At 42.9% G+C, this 21789-nt stretch overlaps 1 protein-coding gene across 2 annotated transcripts; it reads right to left on the bottom strand.

Annotated features, from left to right (window-relative positions):
- Nucleotides 1-120: 120 nt before the first annotated feature.
- Nucleotides 121-21670, bottom strand: LOC118361478 (uncharacterized). Of its 2 annotated transcripts, none has more exons than XM_035741447.2 (17): nucleotides 21511-21670; nucleotides 19784-19890; nucleotides 19480-19625; nucleotides 18141-18298; nucleotides 16168-16332; nucleotides 15521-15974; nucleotides 14258-14359; nucleotides 12790-12871; nucleotides 11067-11290; nucleotides 10570-10812; nucleotides 5923-6021; nucleotides 5195-5388; nucleotides 4796-4970; nucleotides 2378-2534; nucleotides 1580-1733; nucleotides 1318-1429; nucleotides 121-1114 (listed from the first exon to the last, which is right to left on the bottom strand). In XM_035741447.2, exons 1-17 carry the CDS (start codon nucleotides 21523-21525, stop codon nucleotides 942-944), a joined length of 2760 nt encoding a protein of 919 aa, XP_035597340.1. In that variant the 5' UTR covers nucleotides 21526-21670; the 3' UTR covers nucleotides 121-941. The 2 variants fall into 2 exon arrangements, with proteins under 2 accessions (XP_035597340.1, XP_035597341.1); XM_035741448.2 differs by having other exon boundaries at nucleotides 12790-12868.
- Between the last annotated feature and the right edge of the window lie 119 nt (nucleotides 21671-21789).

Below are 21789 nucleotides of genomic sequence, written 5' to 3'. Positions count from 1 at the left end.
TTAAGGATGCCTTATTTTTACCAAACATTGTATGGCAAACAGTGTCTGAAGAAATTGATGAATTGACAATTTAATATTTACCATAGTGGGGGTTCTTTAAATAAATAAAACACATTCAAAATGCATTTTTTTTTATTAATTTAGTATTTTCCTTTGAGAATGTAGGGAATACAGTGCTATTATCCAAAACCATTTACATTAAGAAAATAAACAGTATTTTACATTGTGTAAACAAAATGAGAAGCAAAACTATTTATGAACTGATCGCCGCTTCGGATTCTTGCTGTTGAACCCAAACACTCAATATGCAACACACATCATAGCCCACTGCTAAATGTGAGAAGCCAACCTCTTTCTACAACCACTAGCATAATGCTAAGCCTTCCAGTTGCTGGTTAGCCAAATGCTGCCTTGGCTTAAACCACCAAAAAATGTAATTTAACGACATTACAGAACAGGAGGTAACTGTTGGAACTGGATCATCATCATAGCCCTCTTTAGTAGCAAATCACACGGATGTACCTTCGTAGTGTTAACTGATTCATTCGAGAATTCAGGCAGAAAAATCTTGGATTTTAGGTGTTATCCCTGATTTAGTCCCAATCTTAGTTACCTGTGTAGTGCTAGAGAAAAGAAACAGGATTGAATTTGGGAAACGCTGCGTTAGAGGCTCTCATTTTAGAAGTATAAGAAGGCACCCTTCTAAGGGTTCAAAAGCAATAACAGTGGGCTTGTGATTGAGCGATTAGTGCCACCAGCTGCAGTTGAAGCAGTGCATCTAGACAGAGCTGGGATAATCGTCACCCAGACTATGCTGAGCCAGTCAGCTAGGTGCAGCGTGACACTTGGGACTAAGACCACCGAGCACAGTCGTAGCTACAAGCTAGCGGTCCCGAGCCTCAGCAGAAAGGGCTGGAGGGTCACCTCAATACTTAGTCTCTCTACTGATTGTCGTCGTCTGAGATCTGGTCAGGTGGGATGGCCCGCGTGTGGCTGGCCCGAATGCTGGTGATGTGGGGACAGGAGGCGATGAGGTTGGAAATGCCCGAGGGGGTCACACCTGAGCCTTCCAGATTTACCTGTCTCAGACACATGCGCTTCAGGAACTTCAGTCCTGAAGGAAACATAATACACAACAAGAACGTATGTAAAATTCCTTCCAGCTCTAAATGCTGGTATTCAATCTCTAAACCTCAATTGGGATTCACAGGGCATCATTGAAAAAGAGACCATGGTCACAATAGGGATTCCCTTACTTCATGAGTATTAATGCTGGAATTTAATGGTAGTAATTGTGGATAATGAGCGGGACCTTACCGTGGTCAGTGATGCGTGTGCGGCGGAGGTTGAGCTTGAACAGCTGAGCACAGTGGACCAGACCTCTCCTCACCACCGTGTCACCCACCGGAGTACTGGCCAAGCTTAATACCTGGAACATAAAGAAAACATCAATGCCACTAATCATATTATGTAGTTTCAAAAGTTTTATAACGGAGCTCTGTTAGCTCTATTACCTTATTTGTTGAGTTTTATCGACTGATACAATAATTGTCTATAGGGTTACGTGTGCGCTCCGTACCTGCAGATGTGGCAGACAGGTGACGAGGGCAGCCACTCCTCGGCTGGTGACGGCTGTGCGGTCCAGACACAGCTCCAGCAGCTCCTGCAGACTGCACAGGGAGGGCAGCCCCATGTCTGTCACCTGGGTGTTACTGAGAGACAGCCTCTTCAGTCTGGAGACAGGAGCATTTCTATCAGGGTCTTATTCATTAATGCTCACCTTAACAAAACCTTTTTGCAACGGAAAGAAAACCAAGCATTTTTTTTTTATTGGACAGGGAGTCACACCCTGTTTCAGTCTGTTTTCTTGTGTTTGGTTCCTAATGAATACGACCCAGCACACCTTCATTTACAACAATGTTAGAGGCAACTGTAGGCGATGCTGGTGAATCAGCTAGAGAAGTGATCCTAGTCCTTGTGAGCAATAGTGTACAAGTTCTTGTTCCATCTCAGCACTAACATAGCTGATTAGTCCCCGCAAAAAGTGGGGGATTAATTACTGCCTCTGGCTGTGGTAACAATTAGTCTCATATTGACACCTAAAGCGGATAATGTGTGCATCCCAAATGGCACCATAATCCCTATATCGGCGTTTCCCAAACTCAGTCCTGGGGCCCGCCATAGATGCACATTTTGGTTTTTGCCCAGGCACTACACAGCTGATTCAAATAATCAAAGCTTGATGATATGGTTATTTGAATCAGCTGTGTAGTGTTTGGGCAAAAACCAAAATGTGCACAACCAAAACGTGGGAAACACTGTCCTACGTAGTGTACTTCCATTTGGGAAGCAGAAAATGTAATGAAAGTGATCTGACCTGGTCATGATGGCCAGCTGGGTGACCCCGTGGTCAGTGACGTGTGTGTAGTCTGTCAGGTCCAACTCGGACAGCAGGGACAGCCTGGAGAGGAAGGTCAGGCCGGTGTCAGTCACCGAGTGGCGTCCAGGCAGGGTCAGCTGGGTCAGCCGGAGACCTGGGGGTGTGTGTGTGTGTGGGGGGGGGTACAGACAGAAAGAGAGATAATAGTTTAGTAAATACAGTACAGAAACATGATAAAGGGCCGGTCATACAAAACATTAACATCTGCAGCAATATTCCCCTTTAAATCAGGTACTAGACCGCGGGAAACAGGTGACTGGACTTTGATTTTTAATCAAAAGCAGTACTGCAAACCTAGAGGCCCTGATATGAATAGTCCTGCTGTACATGCTAGGGTTTGGTGATGGTCATGTTCAAACATCATGGAGAGGTCAATAGGCGGGAACAATGCAATTTGAAGGACACATTGGTTATACCAGAACTGTGATTTGGTAATAATGTCCTTTTTATTTAAATTGTTGTTAAATTGTTACAAATCATTGTTTTATTTAAACGGTGTTAGATTTTTACATTTAGTCTAGGCTGCAGAATTGGTAGGGCTGTGTTTCTCTTGCTCAAAAAAGTACACAGATATCTGTTGTATTAGCCTACCTTTTAAAAATAAATATTATAGCCTTGTAGGCTATTGTTATTTCATCCTGACCATCTGGGTAAGTGCATTTGCAACATTCTTTCTTCCATTAGGCCACTTTGACAGTTTCAGACAACAAAAAGGAAGTGATGGGATTTCACTGAACAGAAATAGAAACGCAGCATGTAAAGTGTTGGTCCCATATTTCATGAGCTGAAATAAAATATCCCAGAAATGTCCACAAAAAGCTTATTTCGCTCAAATGTTGTTTACATCCCTGCTAGTAAGCATTTCTCCTTTGCCAAGATAATCCATCTACTTGACATGTGTGCCATATCAAGAAACGGATTAAAAAGCAGGAACATTACACAGGTGCACCTTGTGCTGAGCTCCTCTGTCCAGTGTTTGTGTTCTTTTGGCCATCTTAATCTTTTATTTTTATTGGCCAGTCTGAGATATGGCTTTTTCTTTGCAACTCTGCCTAGAAGGCCAGCATCCCGGAGTCGCCTCTGACGTTGAGACTGGTGTTTTGCGGGTACTATTTAATGAAGCTGCCAGTTGAGGACTTGTGAGGCGTCTGTTTCTCAAACTAGACACTAATGTACTTGTCCACTTGCTCAGTTGTGCTCCGAGGCTTCCCACTCCTCTTTCTATTCTGGTTAGAGACAGTTTGCGCTGTCCTGTGAAGGGAGTAGTATACAGCGTTGTACGAGATCTTCAGTTTCTTGGCAATTTCTCGCATGGAATAGCCTTCATTTCTCAGAACAAGATTAGACTGATGAGTTTCAGAAGAAAGTTCTTTGTTTCTGGCCACTTTGAGCATGACATCGAACCCACAAATGCTGATGTTCCAGATACTCAACTAGTCTAAAGAAGGCCAGTTTTATTGCTTCTTTAAATCAGAAAAACAGTTTTCAACTGTGCTAACATAATTTCAAAAGGGTTTTCTAATGATCAATTAGCCTTTTAAAATGATAAACTTGGATTAGCTAACACAACATGTCATTGGAACACAGGAGTGATGGTTGCTGATAATGGGCCTCTGTACACCCATATAGATATTCCACAAAAAAAATCTGCTGTTTCCAGCTACAATAGTCATTTACAACATTAACAATGTATACACTGTATTTCTGATCAATTTGATGTTATTTTAAAAATAGTATTTTATTTGTTGCTTTTCTCTCAAAAATGTCTAAGTGACCCCAAACTTTTGAACGGTAGTGTATGTATTGAAGGGTTAGCCACAACAACAAACATTTAAAAAAATTATCAATTCAGTATGTGATTTGTTAAGCCAAATTTCCCTCCTGAACTAATTTAGGCTTGCCTAAACAAAGGGGCTGAATACTTATACAACGACTATATTTTAGTCACAAATGTTTTATTTATCTTATTTTTCTTCCACTTTGACAGACTATTTTGTGTAGATTGTTGACAAAAGAATAACAATTCATTGATTTTAATCCCACTTTGTAGCAATCAAATGTGAAGAAATCCAAGGGGTCTGCATTCTTTAGCAAGGCACTGTATGTGTTGAACATTCAGGCTATGGCAATTAGGGAATAGGTCCCCTGGCATGTTGCTCTGCTGAATGCTCGCTGCGCTACCGTGCGCTGCAAGACTCCGGTGGAGCAGTCAAATTCAAGTATGCTAAACCATTGTTGTGACATCACGATGGCTGTCAGACATCATCGACAGACGATGCAAACGTAAATAAAAAATACAAATATTATTATATATCTATATAAATTGAACAATTGTAGTACACACACACACCACACCTGAAATGATCTGGAGGGCATGGTTGCCGTCTGCGACAGAGATGCCTGCCAGGCTAAGGGCAGAGAGGGTGGAGTGGACAGCCAGGCACTCCAGAGAGACCTCCCTCACCCCCGTGCCGTCCAGGTACAGGGTCTGCAGGCTGGGGAGGGCCGCTAGGGCCGACACGTCTCTCACCTGACGGGAGGAGGAGGAGATATCATTATGCTGAGTGAAACAACTTATACCAGTGTTGGTTGTTGATGCCTAATTGTTCTGTCTGTATGAGTGTGTTTGTGTGTTGAAATACAGAGCTATTCTGGCTGTGTGTGTGTGTGTGTGTGTGTGTGTGTGTGTGTGTGTGTGTGTGTGTGTGTGTGTGTATATGTGTGCGAACGCGAGAATGAGAGTGAGAGAGACACCTTGGTGTGTTTGACGCTGAGCAGTCGTAGCTGTGGCACACAGGCGGGCAGCGCTGCCAAGGTGGCCTCTGTGACCGAGGTCTGGTTCAGACTGAGCTGGGTGAGTGACGAAGGAGCAGACTGCAGGTAGAGCACCATCCCTACGTCACTTACTTTGGTCTGGTCCAGTGACAGGAAAGACAGGCTCTTCAGTCCTTGGAGACAAAGGGTACAGGGTGAGATAAAAAAAAACACTTTACCCTAGTCCTCCTTTCAAGTGATCATTATTTTATACAGGAGTTGAACTATTGGGAATTTAAAATGGTTGACACTTACCTATAATTATGAATTCAATCATTTAAGTTGAAACCCCAATCATGCCATACTATGCTCCCCAAATTAATTTATGTATATTTTTTTATCGTGGATGACTTTAAATCAGTTTAAAAGACAGCTTATGCTTTGATCTAAAGTTCTTGCACGGGGTCATAGCAGGCTACTAGGTTATTAGGGGGGGGCTTAAATCATTTCAGCGTTACAAAGCTTGCCCCCTCCTTCTCCCTTGACCTCTATTCCACATTAAAAACCTCATTCATCCACAGGCGTTCCATGCTGTAGCCAGGGTCTTATTCATTAGTTCACAAACGTTTCATATTGGACAAGTGCAGGCATAGCCCCTCCCAGTTTCAGTCTGTTTTCTTCAGTTTGGTGCCTAGTGAATACAACCCAGGGTTAGAGAAGAGCCTCACCTGTGAAGTGTTGCAGACATGAGTCAGTTAGCTTGCTACATGAGGTCAGGTTCAGGTGCTGCAGTTTCAGTAAGCTGCACAACACAGAGAGGCCCGTGTCTGAAAAACAGGAAGACAAAGAGAGAACCTTCAGTATCATAGCAACCATGCTGCAACGATAACAGGCCATATGGTTCTTAAAGAGATAGCTCACCACAATATTTGGGTCATTCCACAAAAAAAGTGCCTTTTACGTCCCTTTGATATTTGAAGTAGAAAATGTGCACCAATATTGAAAGCCTGTTATATTAAATTAAGAGCCCTTTAACCCTATACTCTCGTGGAAATTGGCCTATCTGGATAGGGACACATTTTTACGTTTCTAACAAAGGAACTATGAAAAGCATTTGCATGACCATGGTTGCAATTGAAAGAGAACACTTTTGGAGATAAGGAAATTGTCCGACCAAAGGTGAGGACACAACAGTTCACCTGACACAAGACTGAATCCAAACACTAAACTGTTCATTTGACGTGCATTTTACATTCACCGTTCTTTTCACAGCATTTGTCAATAATGAAATCTGAAAGCACTCTGGATACATTCAGTAACATAATAAGAATATTAATTTACATTTGAGTACGCAAATGGCCCCTACACACATCTCTCCAAACGGTGTTTCTAAGTCATTTCAATGCACTTAAGGAAAGAGTCTTCCACTAAAATGTTTTTTTTTTTTTGTTGTTGCTCTCCTAGCTTTGCCACTGAGGAACTGAAGCAAGTACAATTGTATTTTTTTTCTTCTGGAACACAGCCCTGCGTCCCCACCAATACGCAATTACTGTTGTTGTTTACTCAATCCAAACATGTTACATTATAATTTGCCATCTGGGTCAGTTGGGCATCATTTGAAAGCGTATTTGATTGCCAACATGGCGAGCTAAGTTATAAAATACAATCGTACAGTGTTAGGCTTTCAAAAAGGCACATCAGATAAACAGATTGTAAATTTTGATGAGAATAGAATGGAGTCTTTGCTTGTATGACTAATCCTCTCATCTTTCAGAACACATTGATTCCTCTTGATTTACAGCATTTCCTTCACTGTGTATCCCAAACAGCGGGAGGGCTCGGGGCATCTCCTTGTCACGAGCAGTGCTCAAGTTTATTAACGGCTGTCAGTCAAAACCCAGACTGAGTATTTATTTTTAATCTCGCCAGTTCATAAGACCTTCTCATGTATAGACTATTTTTTCCTAGACAATTGATTTCTGCCACTTATCACAGTATCACAAGCTATAGTCATTTCAGATCATTCTCCTCTTACTATGAATTCATTTATACCAAATACACAGCCTAATTAAATTGCCCTTGGCAGCTTAAATCACTACTGCTATCAGAAGAAACCTTTGATGCTTTTATATAATCTCAAATAGAGCCATTTCTCAATCTTAATCAAACCCCTGGAATGTCTCCTCCAACAGTATAGGAATCAATATAGGCTTATCTAAGGGGCCAAATTATTTTGCACAGCGCAAGATTAAGGAAGTGCAATATTCAACACCTAGGGGAACTTACAAATAAAATATTGGATATGGCATATTCACACTCAGATTTACTATAACAATGTTTGACACTTCAGACAGTTTGGTCTTCTTTCAACTCGATAAGCTGAAAATCTGATAAGTAAATCTCAAAGAAAAAAATTAAATGAAGCACACCAGCTGCGTCAGAGAAGAGCAAATTATGACTGTAAGTCGCTTTGGATAAAAGCGTCTGCTAAATGGCATATATTATTATTATTATAAAACAATACCTGAGAACTAACAAGCCGGGTAACACATTTATTGATCATTTAGAGGTCAATTCATGCTTTCGGAACTTTTACTCACGTTTATACATTTCGGAATGCGCTGGTAATGCTACCTTACTCGGCACCTTCTTTGAGAACGTAGATATTCCTACAGGTGAACCTGAGATAGAGCTGTTCTTTTAACTCAGCAGCTGTAGAAGAGATTGTGTTTGTGATTAAATCTATGCAGTGTGGTAAATCGCCTGGACTTCTGGATTTCTGAGCGAATCCTTTAAAATAATTCTCAGAGCAACTCTCTCCTCTCTTGCTTTCCGTATTTGAGGAATCATTCCCCTCAAACTCTTTACCTTTGACAATGAGACAAGCATGCATGTAACTATTCTGAATAGGAAAAAAAACAAAACATTGTGTGGTTCATAATAGGCCAATTTCTTTACGGAATTGCGATGTAAAGGTACTTTCTAAGATGATTGCCTGCCGTTTTGAGCCAGTCCTTCCCTCCATTATCTCTACAGATTGAACTGGTTTCATTAAAAATCGTCATTCTTTTTTTCAACATCAGATGTATTTATAATCCCTATTCATCTGACACGCCAGAGATATTGTTATCACGGAGAAGGCATTTGATCGGGTGGAGTGGGATTATCTAGTTCACACTCCCAATTTTATGTCCTGGATCAAAGTCCTTTACTCCTCCCCTATGGCTGCAGTGTGCACAAATAACCTTTCATCCCATTTCCAACGTCAACGTGGGGCAAGATAGGGTTGACCTCCATCCCCTCAGCTGTTTGCCATCGCAACTGAAACTTTAGCCATATTCGAAGAGGGGGCTTAAGAGCATATAGTTTCACTATGCAGATGACATGCTATTATACGTAACTGGTCTTCGAGAGATCCAGGTTCCACTAAAAAGTTTATAGATCATTATTAATCCTTCTGCCATGCAAACTTATTTTAGTCATGTGCCCTTCAGAATGAATACACAGAAATGGAAATATTTGAGAGATATCGCTCCCAGGGTGGTCAAGCACTTCCGAACTTCAAATATTATTACTGGGCAGCTAATAAAATAATCAATCTATATTGGATGACTGAAATCTCCGATGTTAAAGGCCGGAAATGGTTGACTTTGGAGATCTCACCCTGTGGCCCCACCGACTTAAAATGCCGTACTCTGCTCAAAACTTGCATTAGCTGAGCCTGTTTCAAATGCACTAAAGACCCTATTGTGAAACATTCTCTAAAAATCTGGAAACAGTTCAGGCGATCGTTTGGTCTCAATGAATTTAACTTCTGCCCCATTATTAAAGAACCATACATTCTCTCCATCATTATTAGACCAGGCATCTCATTTCTGCTCTGGAAAGGGATCTCCTCACTGAACGACTTATATATTGATATGGATTTTGAATCCATTTGAACATTTAGTACAAAAGTTTAATATTCCTAGATCCCATTTCTTTAGATACCTGCAATTGTGTAGTTTAGCATCTTCATATTCTAGTCACTTCCCATCACGCCCACCTAACTCCCTTCTGGATTCTATTGTTAAAGTGAACCCTAATATCAAAGGGGGCATAAGCATGATCTATACGTTATTAAACTCACACAATCTGGATTCTCTGAACTTTTAAGAACCAATGGGAAGAGGATTAATGTGAACATTCAGACGAAACTTGTCAGAGTATACATAAGAGAATACATTCTTCATCTATATGCTGTAATTCCATTTAAAATGTTTGTTTTTTTAAAGTCAAATTATCCAAGATTACACCAGATTTTGTTCCCACCTGTGACTGATGTAATAAGCAGGCTCTTGCTACTTTTTGCACATGTTTTAGACATGCCCGAAATTGACAGATTTCTGGATATCAATTTTTGAGTTTTCTAAGATACTGGAGACACCTATAGAACCTTCTGCCTTTATTGCATTATTCAGAGGGGCACCACAGGAGGCTGCTCTAAACAGTTCTATGGGGAAAATGCTGGCATTTACTACTCTTCTAGCTAGACGTCTCATACTATTTAAGTGGAAGGATCGATTTCCTCCTACTCTTAACCATTGGATATAGGAAGTTATGCAACATCTCAAGCTTGAGAAAATACACTACTCCGTTAAGGGTTCTGCAATTCCATTTTTCGGCAACCTTTCCTATCCTAGAAGACATGTAGAAGACATGAACCCAGCTAATTTCACAACTCCATAACCCAGGGTTAATTTGGTAGAGGATCCATGTGTGTTCTGCCCGCTCACACATACAGAGGGGATTTACAGCTGATTTAAGATGAAAACGTCAACCCTTGTAGTCAACCTTGTTACTTTATTTGGGACTTGAAGTTGCAATGTGACATTTTGGGCAAGTCTAAGAAGCGGTAGATCTCTTCTATGCTTCCCATTCTTAAATGTTGTTTTTGTGGCACTTCCTATCGGTTTAGTACACAGCTTGAAACAGCTGAAAATAAAATGGAAAATATATTTAATAGCAGTTTAGATGGTAAAATTATTCTCTACACTATACTTGCTTGTTTTGTCACAAACTAAAATTAAGCCAACTAAATAGAATTTTTGCTACCAGGAAATTGCGGAGCGATTTCTGCATAGTGCATCTTCAATAGGCACTTACTATGCTCTTTGACAGAATGTTCAAATTAGGTGAAATCAAAATGTTTTTTTACACTTCTCAAAAAGGCAACTAATTGGTGGTACGACCCATCTGTATTCCTTAACTTGACATTCATGTGGCATTGACAATAGTGTTGCCATATAGCAAAAGTAGTGCACTATATACAGAATAGGATGCCATTTGGAATGCATACTCAGTCAGTACCAATGCTGTCAAGGTAAAAGGTGTACCTGTGATGAGAGGAGAGTTGACCAGGCTCAGGTGCTTCAGTGCAGTGAAGGCCCGTAGCTGCCGGAGTAGCTCATTGGTAGAGTACGGGTAGCAGTTGAGGACAAATTTCTGCATTGGGCAGCCAAAGAAGAGCTCCAGGGTGCGTGGGCGAAGGAGCCTCTCACGGGACATGTGACTGAGCAGGAGCTCTGCCAGCTCAGGTGTCAGACATGACAGACTGCTGCTGTACTGCATGCTGGGAGCTGAGAGAAAAGGAAATGCATTTTCTATGCAGCTTTCCTGCCATGACATTTTTCTGTGATCTTGCTCAGGAATTTTTACACAACTGCAATGAACCACAACCAATATCATTGTATGTACAATTCTGACCATTTCTGAGGTGAGATGGTTGGGACAACAGTCTTTTGGCTATGTCATTGTCTTGGCTAGCAGTGAGGCCCCTTTAACAATGTTTGAGTGCAAATAACAGTGTTGGACTTTAAAGTTGTTCTCTGACCTGCCATGAGATTGACAGTGGCCCGGGTGGCCATGACACAAAGGGAGGGGACACTGGGCGTTCTGAAGGGTCTCTTGGGCGGAGACGGGTGGCCTTGGGAGGCCTGAGGGTCGTCCTGGGCGGCTCTCTGGAGGCGCTCTTCTGCAGCCTGGCCCACTGCTCCCGGCACCATGCGACCTGCAGCCTCCTCTGGCTCCACTGCTGGGTCACCTACCACACCCTCCCTGAGAGACACACACACACACACATTTGTATGTTCACATCAAGTCAACTAATTCAACAACGTAGAATGTATGCACACATGACTAAGTCGCTTTGGATAAAAGCGTCACCTAAATGGCATATATTATTATTATTATAACAAAAGGGCACAAGGCTGCATCAAGATTCTCCACCCTTGTGTACACTTGCACACACCCACTCATGGATTTAACGGTGGAAAATTCCTCAAGCCAATCCTTACACCAATCCAATGCTTTAAATCCATGACGGGAATGTGCAAGTGCACACTGGCTAAAATGTGACAAAACTCTCGTATTTACAGAGCAGGTCCATAGTAGCAATTTTTTGGTCCTGGGACCTTCCTCGGGCAGCATGCCATCAAACCTACATGCTAAATTTGAAGTCTGCATGCCAACACATCAAATCAACTCTTACGGTTGACCTTCGGCACACGTCTACGTGTTCAACAAGCAAGGTTATAACAGTTGCAGTGCTGATCAAAACACCACGTTGACCAAAAAAAAAAAAAAATCCACTTTCTGAGGAGGCCCCCCATTACATTTTCTTTGGGCAAAAATGATTTTGTTACAGTCTAAATGCTATGTAAAATTGCTTTTGTTACGGTCTAAATGCTATGTAAAAATGGCTTTGTTATTTTTTTATTTAACCAGGTAGGCCAGAGGTGTTTTTTAGAAGGCAAGTTGGTCAGGATGATATCGAAGAGGGTGCCCGTGGTTACAGATTTGGGATTGTACCTGGTAGGTTCCTTGATAATTTGTGTGACATTGAGGGCATCCTAGCTTAGATTGTTGGACGGCTGGGGTGTTAAGCAAGTCCCAGTTTAGGTCACCTAATAGTACGAACTCTGAAGATAGATGGTGGGCAATCAATTCACATACGGTGTCCAGGGCACAGCTGGGGGCTGAAGGGGGTCTATAACAAGCGGCAACGGTGAGAGACTCGTTTCTGGAAAGGTGGGTTTTTAAAAGAAGAAGCTTGAATTGTTTGGGCACAGACCTGTATAATATGACAGAACTCTGCAGGCTAACTTCACCCCCTTTGGCAGCTGGAGAATTTTATAGTTAGGGATGGAAATTTCAGGATTTTTGGTGGCCTTCCTAAGCCAGGATTCAGACACGGCTAGGACATAGTTATAGTCTAAATTCTATGTAAAAATGGTTGAGTTGTATAGTGCTATTCAACTGGTAATTTTCCATGACTGTCTAGTTTTCCTCTTCTCACAGAGCACAAAGGAGTGATTTGCTGTTTCTTATCTCTTCGAGCACCAGAGGCCTGCACAAGGTTGAAATCTTCTTGCAGCTGAATAGGCTTTAAAGCACTCATCACTTCCCTCAGACATGTAGGCTGTGAGAATCCCTTAGGAGAGGCAAGCAGTTCTTTGTGTAAGAAGTATATAATGACTGCGCGTGACTAACTTTGAGTTTCCTGTGGAGGCAATAGCATGGCTATGATATAGGCTAGGTTTAGGCTGGGCACTCACCGGAGTCTGTTCCCTTGGTCTGGCCAGTGGTATCTGGGCTCCATCCGGTTCTCTAGGAAGAATGGTAACCGGGGCATACCTGCTGGAGTTGAAGGTCCAATGCAGAAATGTTTATCTTAATATCAAACCATTTCTGGGTAACAATTAAGTACCTTACTGTGATTGGTTTTAATTTAAAATCGTCAAAAACAACAAGCTTCTTAGCAAAGAACAATTTCTCAAGCAAGAATTTTGCTCGGATTGTCTGGGCGTGGTCTGAGTAGGGACGGGAAAACTGAAAATTAGCTGTTATTGCCAGAGAGGTTATGAACTCGTTATTATAGGTCAATTTACCACCTGGTGATGTCACCACTAAAACAGTGGGATAAAGCTTTTCAAACACTTACACTACAAGGGCATTATCATAATTGTCACAGTATTATCCCAAACTGGGGCGGCAGGGTAGCCTAGTGGTTAGAGCGTTGGACTAGTAACCGGAAGGTTGCAAGTTCAAATCCCCGAGCTGACAAGGTACAAATCTGTCGTTCTGCCCCTGAACAGGCAGTTAACCCACTAGGCCGTCATTGAAAATAAGAATTTGTTCTTAACTGACTTGCCAAGTTAAATAAAAAAGGTACAATTTTTTAAGAAATATCCCAACCTCTTGGTGTGGAAATATAAAAACACAGAAAGAAAAAAAAATCATGTTTTTGACTGCACTGGGACTTTAACCACAGTTATTACTTAAGGCCTTTATAATACAGAAACACTCAACACTCACATCAAAATCTCTATTAATTCTAACAGCCATAGAGGTTGAATTACTTCAGAAAACTATGAAAACTATTTAACAATCTGAATGAATGTCTTCAAGACATAGGTGATCACATGCCTCTCACCAACATCTTCTCAACAGTCACAATCTTCCTCTGTGACTGTAAAAAGGAATCCCCGGGAACGAACTTCACAAACTCAAGTGTCACACACGGATTACTGTCTGTCAGAATACCTCAGAGACAGCTTTTTGTTGTTGTTGACGAGTGCAGCGCCAACCGGCGAAAGTGGTACAGTCGGGTGCATTCACCTGCTATTTCCCAATCAAAGTAACTTTCTCACAGTCAGAGAGGCGATAGAAAGGAGATCTCACATCATTAACTGCCCAGTTGGCTCACTATCATGACCGCAGCCATGGAAGGTTAGTCCAATGGATTTCTACACACTGGTTCACTTGATCTGCTGTAAAAAATAAAATAAAAAGATTCCCAAGGGACAGTAGATTAAATCCTACTGCAAATGGGGCTGCAGTGGTCATCAAGTTCAAAGCCATGGTCATTTGTGCAACAACTGTTGCAGAGAGTAAGCGGGGTCATCTGTTTTAGACTGCAAAGGACACAGAGCTCAGAGGAAAGAGAAAAGAAAGAGAGGAAAGGCTGAGAGTCAGGGGCAGGGCACAGGGTAGGAGTCAATTCCAAACAGGTGGGGGCAGTACCATTGAAGGGGAAGGGTGGCTCTCTCCCCCCCTCTGGCAGCTCTTCATCTTCTGAGCTGGCAGCTTCCTCTGCATCACCAGGATTCAGCTTCTGGCCACGTCCTGTCAGTAAAAAAAAAAACAGCATCAAAACTTTGGTGTGGAGTTAAGTTGCCGCTAGATGCTGATCTTGGGTCAATTTCACATTTTCCCCAATCATGGTTAAGGTTAGGATTGGGAAACAGGAAGCTGATCCTAGATCTGAACCTATGGGAAACTGCACATTCAGCTAACCCAGAGAACGCCTGAAAGAAACTCAGTGCCTGTAATGGTGTCATCACAAAGTGATGCCTCAAACTAGTGGGTCCATAATGTAATTGCCTGCGCAAGTAAGGCAATTATACAGCGTTACAGGGTACAAGGCGGTGGCCCGTTCCTGTAGGTTCATGCTCTACAACATCCGCAGAGTACGACCCTGCCTCACACAGGAAGCGGCGCAGGTCCTAATCCAGGCACTTGTCATCTCCCGTCTGGATTACTGCAACTCGCTGTTGGCTGGGCTCCCTGCCTGTGCCATTAAACCCCTACAACTCATCCAGAACGCCGCAGCCCGTCTGGTGTTCAACCTTCCCAAGTTCTCTCACGTCACCCCGCTCCTCCGCTCTCTCCACTGGCTTCCAGTTGAAGCTCGCATCCGCTACAAGACCATGGTGCTTGCCTACGGAGCTGTGAGGGGAACGGCACCTCAGTACCTCCAGGCTCTGATCAGGCCCTACACCCAAACAAGGGCACTGCGTTCATCCACCTCTGGCCTGCTCGCCTCCCTACCACTGAGGAAGTACAGTTCCCGCTCAGCCCAGTCAAAACTGTTCGCTGCTCTGGCTCCCCAATGGTGGAACACACTCCCTCACGACGCCAGGACAGCGGAGTCAATCACCACTTTCCGGAGACACCTGAAACCCCACCTCTTTAAGGAATATCTAGGATAGGATAAAGTAATCCTTCTCACCCCCTTAAAAGATTTAGATGCACTATTGTAAAGTGGCTGTTCCACTGGATGTCATAAGGTGAATGCACCAATTTGTAAGTCGCTCTGGATAAGAGCGTCTGCTAAATGACTTAAATGTAATGTAAATGTACAGAATAACCATTTATACTCCAAGGAAATACATTTCTGAAGGTCGAAAAATATCTGACAAGTCATCAACTAGGATAATGAAGATGGCTGTGAGTGAATAAATTACATTCTGAATGGGATCTCCATATGCCACGTGCAAATCTTACCCCAGGAGTGAGAATGTCCGGTCACAGGGGGACCAACACCGGGGATGCCTGCGTAGCCCACTGCTTCTTCCCACAACAGGTGAGGCAGAGGTGGGGGCCGAGTGGGATCCTCCATCCCTCCCTCCTCCAGCACTGGTATCTGTGGCTGGGGAGGCGCAGGAGGTGGAACCACCACCTCCTCCTGGTCCAATAAGAGGCATGCAGCTGGGCTTGGTGGGTCCTGGGGTGTCTCTGGGGGCGTGGTCTGGATGCAGAGGGCAGCATTGGGCATGAGGCCCAGGGAGCGCAGGGAGCAGGCCAACTCCACCTCCCCAAAGCGTTTCCGTGGAAACCCCTGGAGGAGAGAGAAGGAAGCCAGGGAGGGGTGGCGCCCAGAGATGTGCTCCACCACACTGCGCAGAGGGGCGTCGGCTGGGAAGCGCTCCCTCATGGACTCCCCAGAGGGCAGCCGGATCTACAGGGACACAGAGGGTGAAACCTCCATGATATCATACCACCTCAATCCCCATCTACGCTAGGCTACATAATTCATGCACGCCTCTACAATAAACCAATAGGGATGCTCTCAAGTCAACAATCAAGACGGAAGTCTACCTACGCAGCTAGGCATATGTAAACATTGCCAGAGGAGGAGGGTATAGCCTCACCATGAGGATGCAGTTGTGTTCCACACTGGTCTGGACAGTACCCCCCAGCCTCTGGCCTTGGCTGCTGCCTGGAGGGGACATGGTCTCAGTGGGGGTGCTCGGCTGGGTCTTCTCCTGCAAGCTTATCCGGTCCTCTGCAATACGCTTCAGCACCAGCTCACGCTCCTGAGGGAACAACACATACAGTGACAGTCAAAAGTTTAGACACACCTACTCATTCAAGGGTTTTTCTTTAGTTTCACTATTTTATACATTCTAGAATAATTGTGAAGACATCAAAACTAGGAAATAACACATATGGAGTCATCTAGTAACCAAAAAGAAAAGTGTTAAATCAAATTATATTTGAGATTCCTCAAAGTAGCCACCCTTTGCCTTGATGACAGCTTTGCACTCTTGGCAGTCTCTCAACCAGCTTCATGAGGAATGCTTTTCCATCAGTCTCGAAGTGTTCCCACTTACGCTAAGAACTGCTTTTCCTTCACTCTTCGGTCCAACTCATCCCAAACCATCTCAATTGGGTTGAGGTTGGGTGATTGCAGTGGCCAGGTCATCTGATGCAGCACTTCATCACTCTCCTTCTTGGTCAAACAGCCCTTACACAGCCTGGAGGTGTGTTTTGGGACATAGTCCCACTAAGCAAAACCAGATGGGTTGGAGTACCGCTGCAGAATGCAGTGGTAGCCATGCTGGTTAAGTCTGCCTTGAATTCGACAGTGTCACCGACAGTGTCACCAGCAAAGCACCCTCACCTCAGCCATGGAAGGTTAGTTCAATGGATTTCTACACAAGTTCACTTGACTTGCTGTAAAGAAAATAAAAGATTCCCAAGGGACAGTAGATTAAATCCTACTGCAAATGGGGCTGCGGTGGTCATCAAGTTGAAAGCCATGGTCATTTGTGTAACAACTGTTACAGAGAGTGAGAGGGGTGATCTGTTTTAGACTGCAAATATGTTTAATGTCCATTGCTTGTGTTTCTTGACCCAATAAAGTCTTCTTATTGGTTTCCTTTAAGTAACTCGACCATGAAGGCCTGATTCACGCAGTCTCCTCTGAACAGTTGATGTTTAGAGGAGTCTGTTACTTGAACTCTGAAGCATTTATTTGGGATGAAATCTGAGGTGCAGTTAACTCTCATGAACTCTGCAGCAGAGGTAACTTGGTCTTCCTTTCCTGTGGCGGTCCTCGTGAGAGCTCGTTTCATCATAGCGCTTCATGGTTTTTGCAACTGTACTTGAAGAAACATTCAAAGTTATTGAAATGTTCCTTACTGACTGACCTTCATGTCTTAAAGTAATGATGGTCTGTCATTTCTCTTTGCTTATTTGAGCTGTTCTTGCCATAATATGAACTTGGTATTTTACCAAATAGGGCTATCTTCTGTATACCCCCTACCTTGTCACAACACAACTGATTGGCTCAAATGCATTAAGAAGGAAATAAATTCCACAAATTAAATTAACAAGGTAGACCTGTTGATTGAAATGTATTCCAGGTGAATACCTCATGAAGCTGGTTGAGAGAATGCCAAGAGTGCGCAAAGTTGTCATCAAGGAAAAGGGTGGCTACTTTGAAGAATCTCAAATATAAAATACATTTTGATTTGTTTAAGATTTTTTGGGGTTTCTACATGATTCTACATGATGTGTTATTTCATAGTGAAGACATCAAAACTATTATTCTACAATGTAGAAAATAGTAAAAATAAAGAAAAACCCTGGAATGAGTAGGTGTGTCCAAACATTGGACTGGTACAGTACGTCAGGTATCATGTCATGTCTGAGTGTGACTTGTTTGCAAAAAGGCTGAAGATATAGTCTCAATGATTTGAATAAACCAATATTCTGTATCAATTGTGTGCACTGAAGTATGTAACACTAGCAAGTACCACCCTGTGGCTATGCTGAGTGTGTTTATGTGTGTGTGCGCTCAGTGTGTCTCAGCTGATCAAATCAGGCAGGTGCTGCTGACCTGTTTCTTCTGCCTCCTCTCATTCCTGGCCTTGTTGGCCACACGCATCCTCTGCTGCTCCTGGAAGTCACTCTTGTCCTGCCTGATACGAGACTCCAACGGTGGGGTGTCTGTGGATGGACTGGAGGGCTGTGGGGGTCCCAGGACTAAAACGGGGTCTTCAGGCACACATAAGAAACAGAGTGGTCTAAGCCGCTGCCTCTGAAGCACATGTACTGTATGTTGTACAGCTGCCAGGATGGGTTCAAATCCATCTCAATTCTCTTTCAGCATGCTCTCCTTTCACCTCTATCTATCCAATAAACTTACAAAATACTTTTTAAAAAACAAAACAATTTAAAACATTGGAAACAGAAAGAACTGTCCTGAAATAAAGGGTGAAATACCTAGCTGCTATGCCCAGAGTAGGGGGATGATTTGCCTCAAGCTTCAGTAAAGTAATACATTTAAGGCTACAATTTATAAGACAAAAATGTGTCTGGGGTGTACTAAAATGGCATCACTATATAACAAATAAGCATTCTTGGAAAGATGAGGGAGGGAGATTAGCTTGGAAACAAAAAGCTTGGCTAATTCCTGCAAATTATACAGAATGGCCTGTCCTGTAAAAAGTTCCCTTGTATCTGCAGCTGGAAACAAGGTAGCATCCCCCAAATTCCAAAGTGTGGACTGAAGAGTCCATTCTTGTCTGTAAAATTCTGAACAGTCCCTTCACAAGTCAGAATGCTGAATACATTTCATTTGGACTTACTCTACCGGTTGTCCGCTGATCCCATCGTAGTTGGAAAGTTTCAACAAAACAACCAACGGAAAGTAGCATTAAACTGCCTTCAAAAACACGGGTTTCTGTGTGCTGCTCCCACGATCGTTTGTTCATCACCCGAGGCACACGCACAAGAGTTAAGTACACGCACACGATGCATGCATACTAACCAAAGTCTTGCAGGCTTCTACATGGATTTGCGCATGTACCAGGTGATGAAATCTCAACGGCAGTACAAGCGTCAACGGCAGTACAAGCGTTTTGAAAACTTTGATTAATACACATTTCTAGAGTCATAAGGACCAACCGCACAGACAACAGGTAGAGTATTTTGCATTCTGGCTTGTATAGCATTGTCTCAGACTAATACCTACTACCACAGTCTGATAAATGAGGCTACAAACAAGGCAAAGCCAGTCTGCTGCTATAAGTTGTACAAGATAGGTATTTGAAAAAAGGGGTAAATGACTGAGCAGGGGTCAATTGTGCACAATAAAACACAGGACTATTACATTACAGTATGCAATCAACCATGGAAAACAAATGTCTAATGACTCTTAAAATGGTGTGTCATACCTCTACTGTCAGCAGGCGATGTCTGTGCCTGTGATGTGCAAGAGCTCCCTGCATCTTTGGGAGGGTTGAATGCAGCAAACGGTGTTGCAACTGGCTGGGATGGATTTTTGACCAGCTTGTGCCTCAGATTTTCACCTTGTAAGAGCCTACCATAAACACATTGAGAAAATATAGAAAAACAACGTTCAATATTTGACATATTCAGTTATTGACAACATTTGTCAGTTACCAATACTGTTTGACATTGGAAAACATAGTTCCTTGCCTGTCCATTAAAACAGGGTTATGGGTTGGGAGGACTCACCATTCAGTTGCGTCAGGCACAGAGAAGTGTCCTGCCTGCAAGGCAGACTGGATCTGCTCCTCACTGAAGCCCATCTCACACAGGGTACGGAACAACTCCCCAATAGTCTGCAACACAACAATGCCATAGGGTGTGAGAAACAGGAAACAGTCCTAAGAAAAGGCGAGCATACTTGTACAGTATGCACAGACCGACTCTTGCCCTGCAAAGGGTGCCCCTGGTGTCTTTGAGCAGATAAATCAGGAGAAGATGCCCTACAAAGACAAAGCAGTAGGTAACAACTTAACAGTGTCACTGATGCCTCAAGGAAGTGAAGTGTGACTGATGAGGAGTGTCTCTGATTTTTTCTCACAAGTTAGACCAAAGACAGCAGCTGATTGAAGCTAGCTAGCCTAACGTTAGATATGATGGGGAAATGCTGTGCTGTCAGACAAGCTTGTTTTCTAGGTCTGATGAAGCGCAACAGTTTCCCATGTATTTTCAACTAGTTAGCTAGTTTAATTGGCATCTAGCTGTATTGTTTACTTCCAATGCCCATGAGTTAGCTAAGAGCTCTTGAACTTAGCAAAACAAATAGATAGATAGCTAGATTCTTACTTGATTACATTACACAGCACTGGTAGTTAGCACCAGAGTCATATGGTTCTGGTTAGCACTAACGTTAGCTAGTTTATCTCTCTAGATTAGAAACTTCAAAGTGGCATGATGACAGTCAATCACTCGGTCTATACTCCCCTTCTTCAGGGAAATTATAAAAGTCTGGGTATTTTATTTGATCTCACTCTAACCTCAGGCTCCCGAGTGGCGCAGCGGTCTAAGGCACTGCATATCTGAAGCGTCCCTACAGACCCTCGTTCGATTCCAGGCTGTATCACAACCAGCCGTGACTGGGAGTCACATAGAACAGCGCACAATTGGCCCAGCGTCGTGCGTGCGGGTTAGGATTTGGTTGGGGTAGGCCTTCATGTTTAAACTAATAATCTATTCTTAACTGGTTTGCCTAGTTAAATAAAGGTTAAATAAACTAAACAGGGCTCTTTGGCTTTATCTTCAGGGGTTCCCAAACTCCTTCACTCGGAGCCCCCTACTGCGGAACTTTCGGTGCACGCCTATTTTTATGGACACAAAAGCGCTGCTTATGACAAACTGTTCACACACCTCCTGTTGGTGTACAGAATTTAGCAGTTTGAAAGCTAATTTTCTTGCCATTCTAAACATTTTGCCATGTCTAATGTGGATTCATGTGATATTCGAGCGACAAAAAAATAACAATATCTATGGGCTAAAAAACGTTAGATGACTTGGGCTAGCTGATCTGGACAATTGCTCTAAGATAACGTTAGGCAATGACTAAAATGGCAAGAGGAACTGATGATGAAATTCTACTATACACAACTTTCAAGAGTAACTTTAAAGCCGGACTGAGTTCCTTTAAAATAACAAAGTAACATGCTTTTTTTGGTGTGTGCCAACCCCTGGGGGAACGACCCACAGTTTTTGGAACCACTGCTGTAGATAATCAACTAGCTAGCTTACAGTCATGCTAGCAAGCTAACTTCTGCTACCGAAGCAAGCTAACTTTAGGTACCTAGTCGTCCCTTATAGAATCGGAGTGGAAGACAATGTTAACAGTCTGATGTATCAGCCAGCCAGCTAGCTGTACCAACTGTTATCTTAGTTGTCAAGTCATAATTGTTATTCTTTAGAATTGTCTAGCTGAGTCTTACCGGAGTGGAATCCATACTTTCCGTTTCAGTGATTCTTCGGGTCTCTAATGAACCTCACTGTTATTATTTTTGCCCTAGCTTCTTCTTCTTTAAAGTTTTATCGAAAACTACACGTATTATTGTAATGCCGCCACCTACTGTACGGGTCTTCTTCGATATGACTGCGATCCACAAGCAAATGCTATATGGGCATGCTGCCACCTACTGTTTTGGCTGTATGTCAGACCAAATCATTAACAAAATAAACTAAATAAAATAACTCAATGTACTCCTTTATTC

Source organism: Oncorhynchus keta, chromosome 28 (assembly GCF_023373465.1).
Source record: "Oncorhynchus keta strain PuntledgeMale-10-30-2019 chromosome 28, Oket_V2, whole genome shotgun sequence".
In the NCBI taxonomy this organism is placed as follows: Eukaryota; Metazoa; Chordata; class Actinopteri; order Salmoniformes; family Salmonidae; genus Oncorhynchus; species Oncorhynchus keta.
The sequence above is the reverse complement of the archived record's forward strand: the minus strand, read 5'-3'. Positions and strand labels throughout refer to the sequence as shown.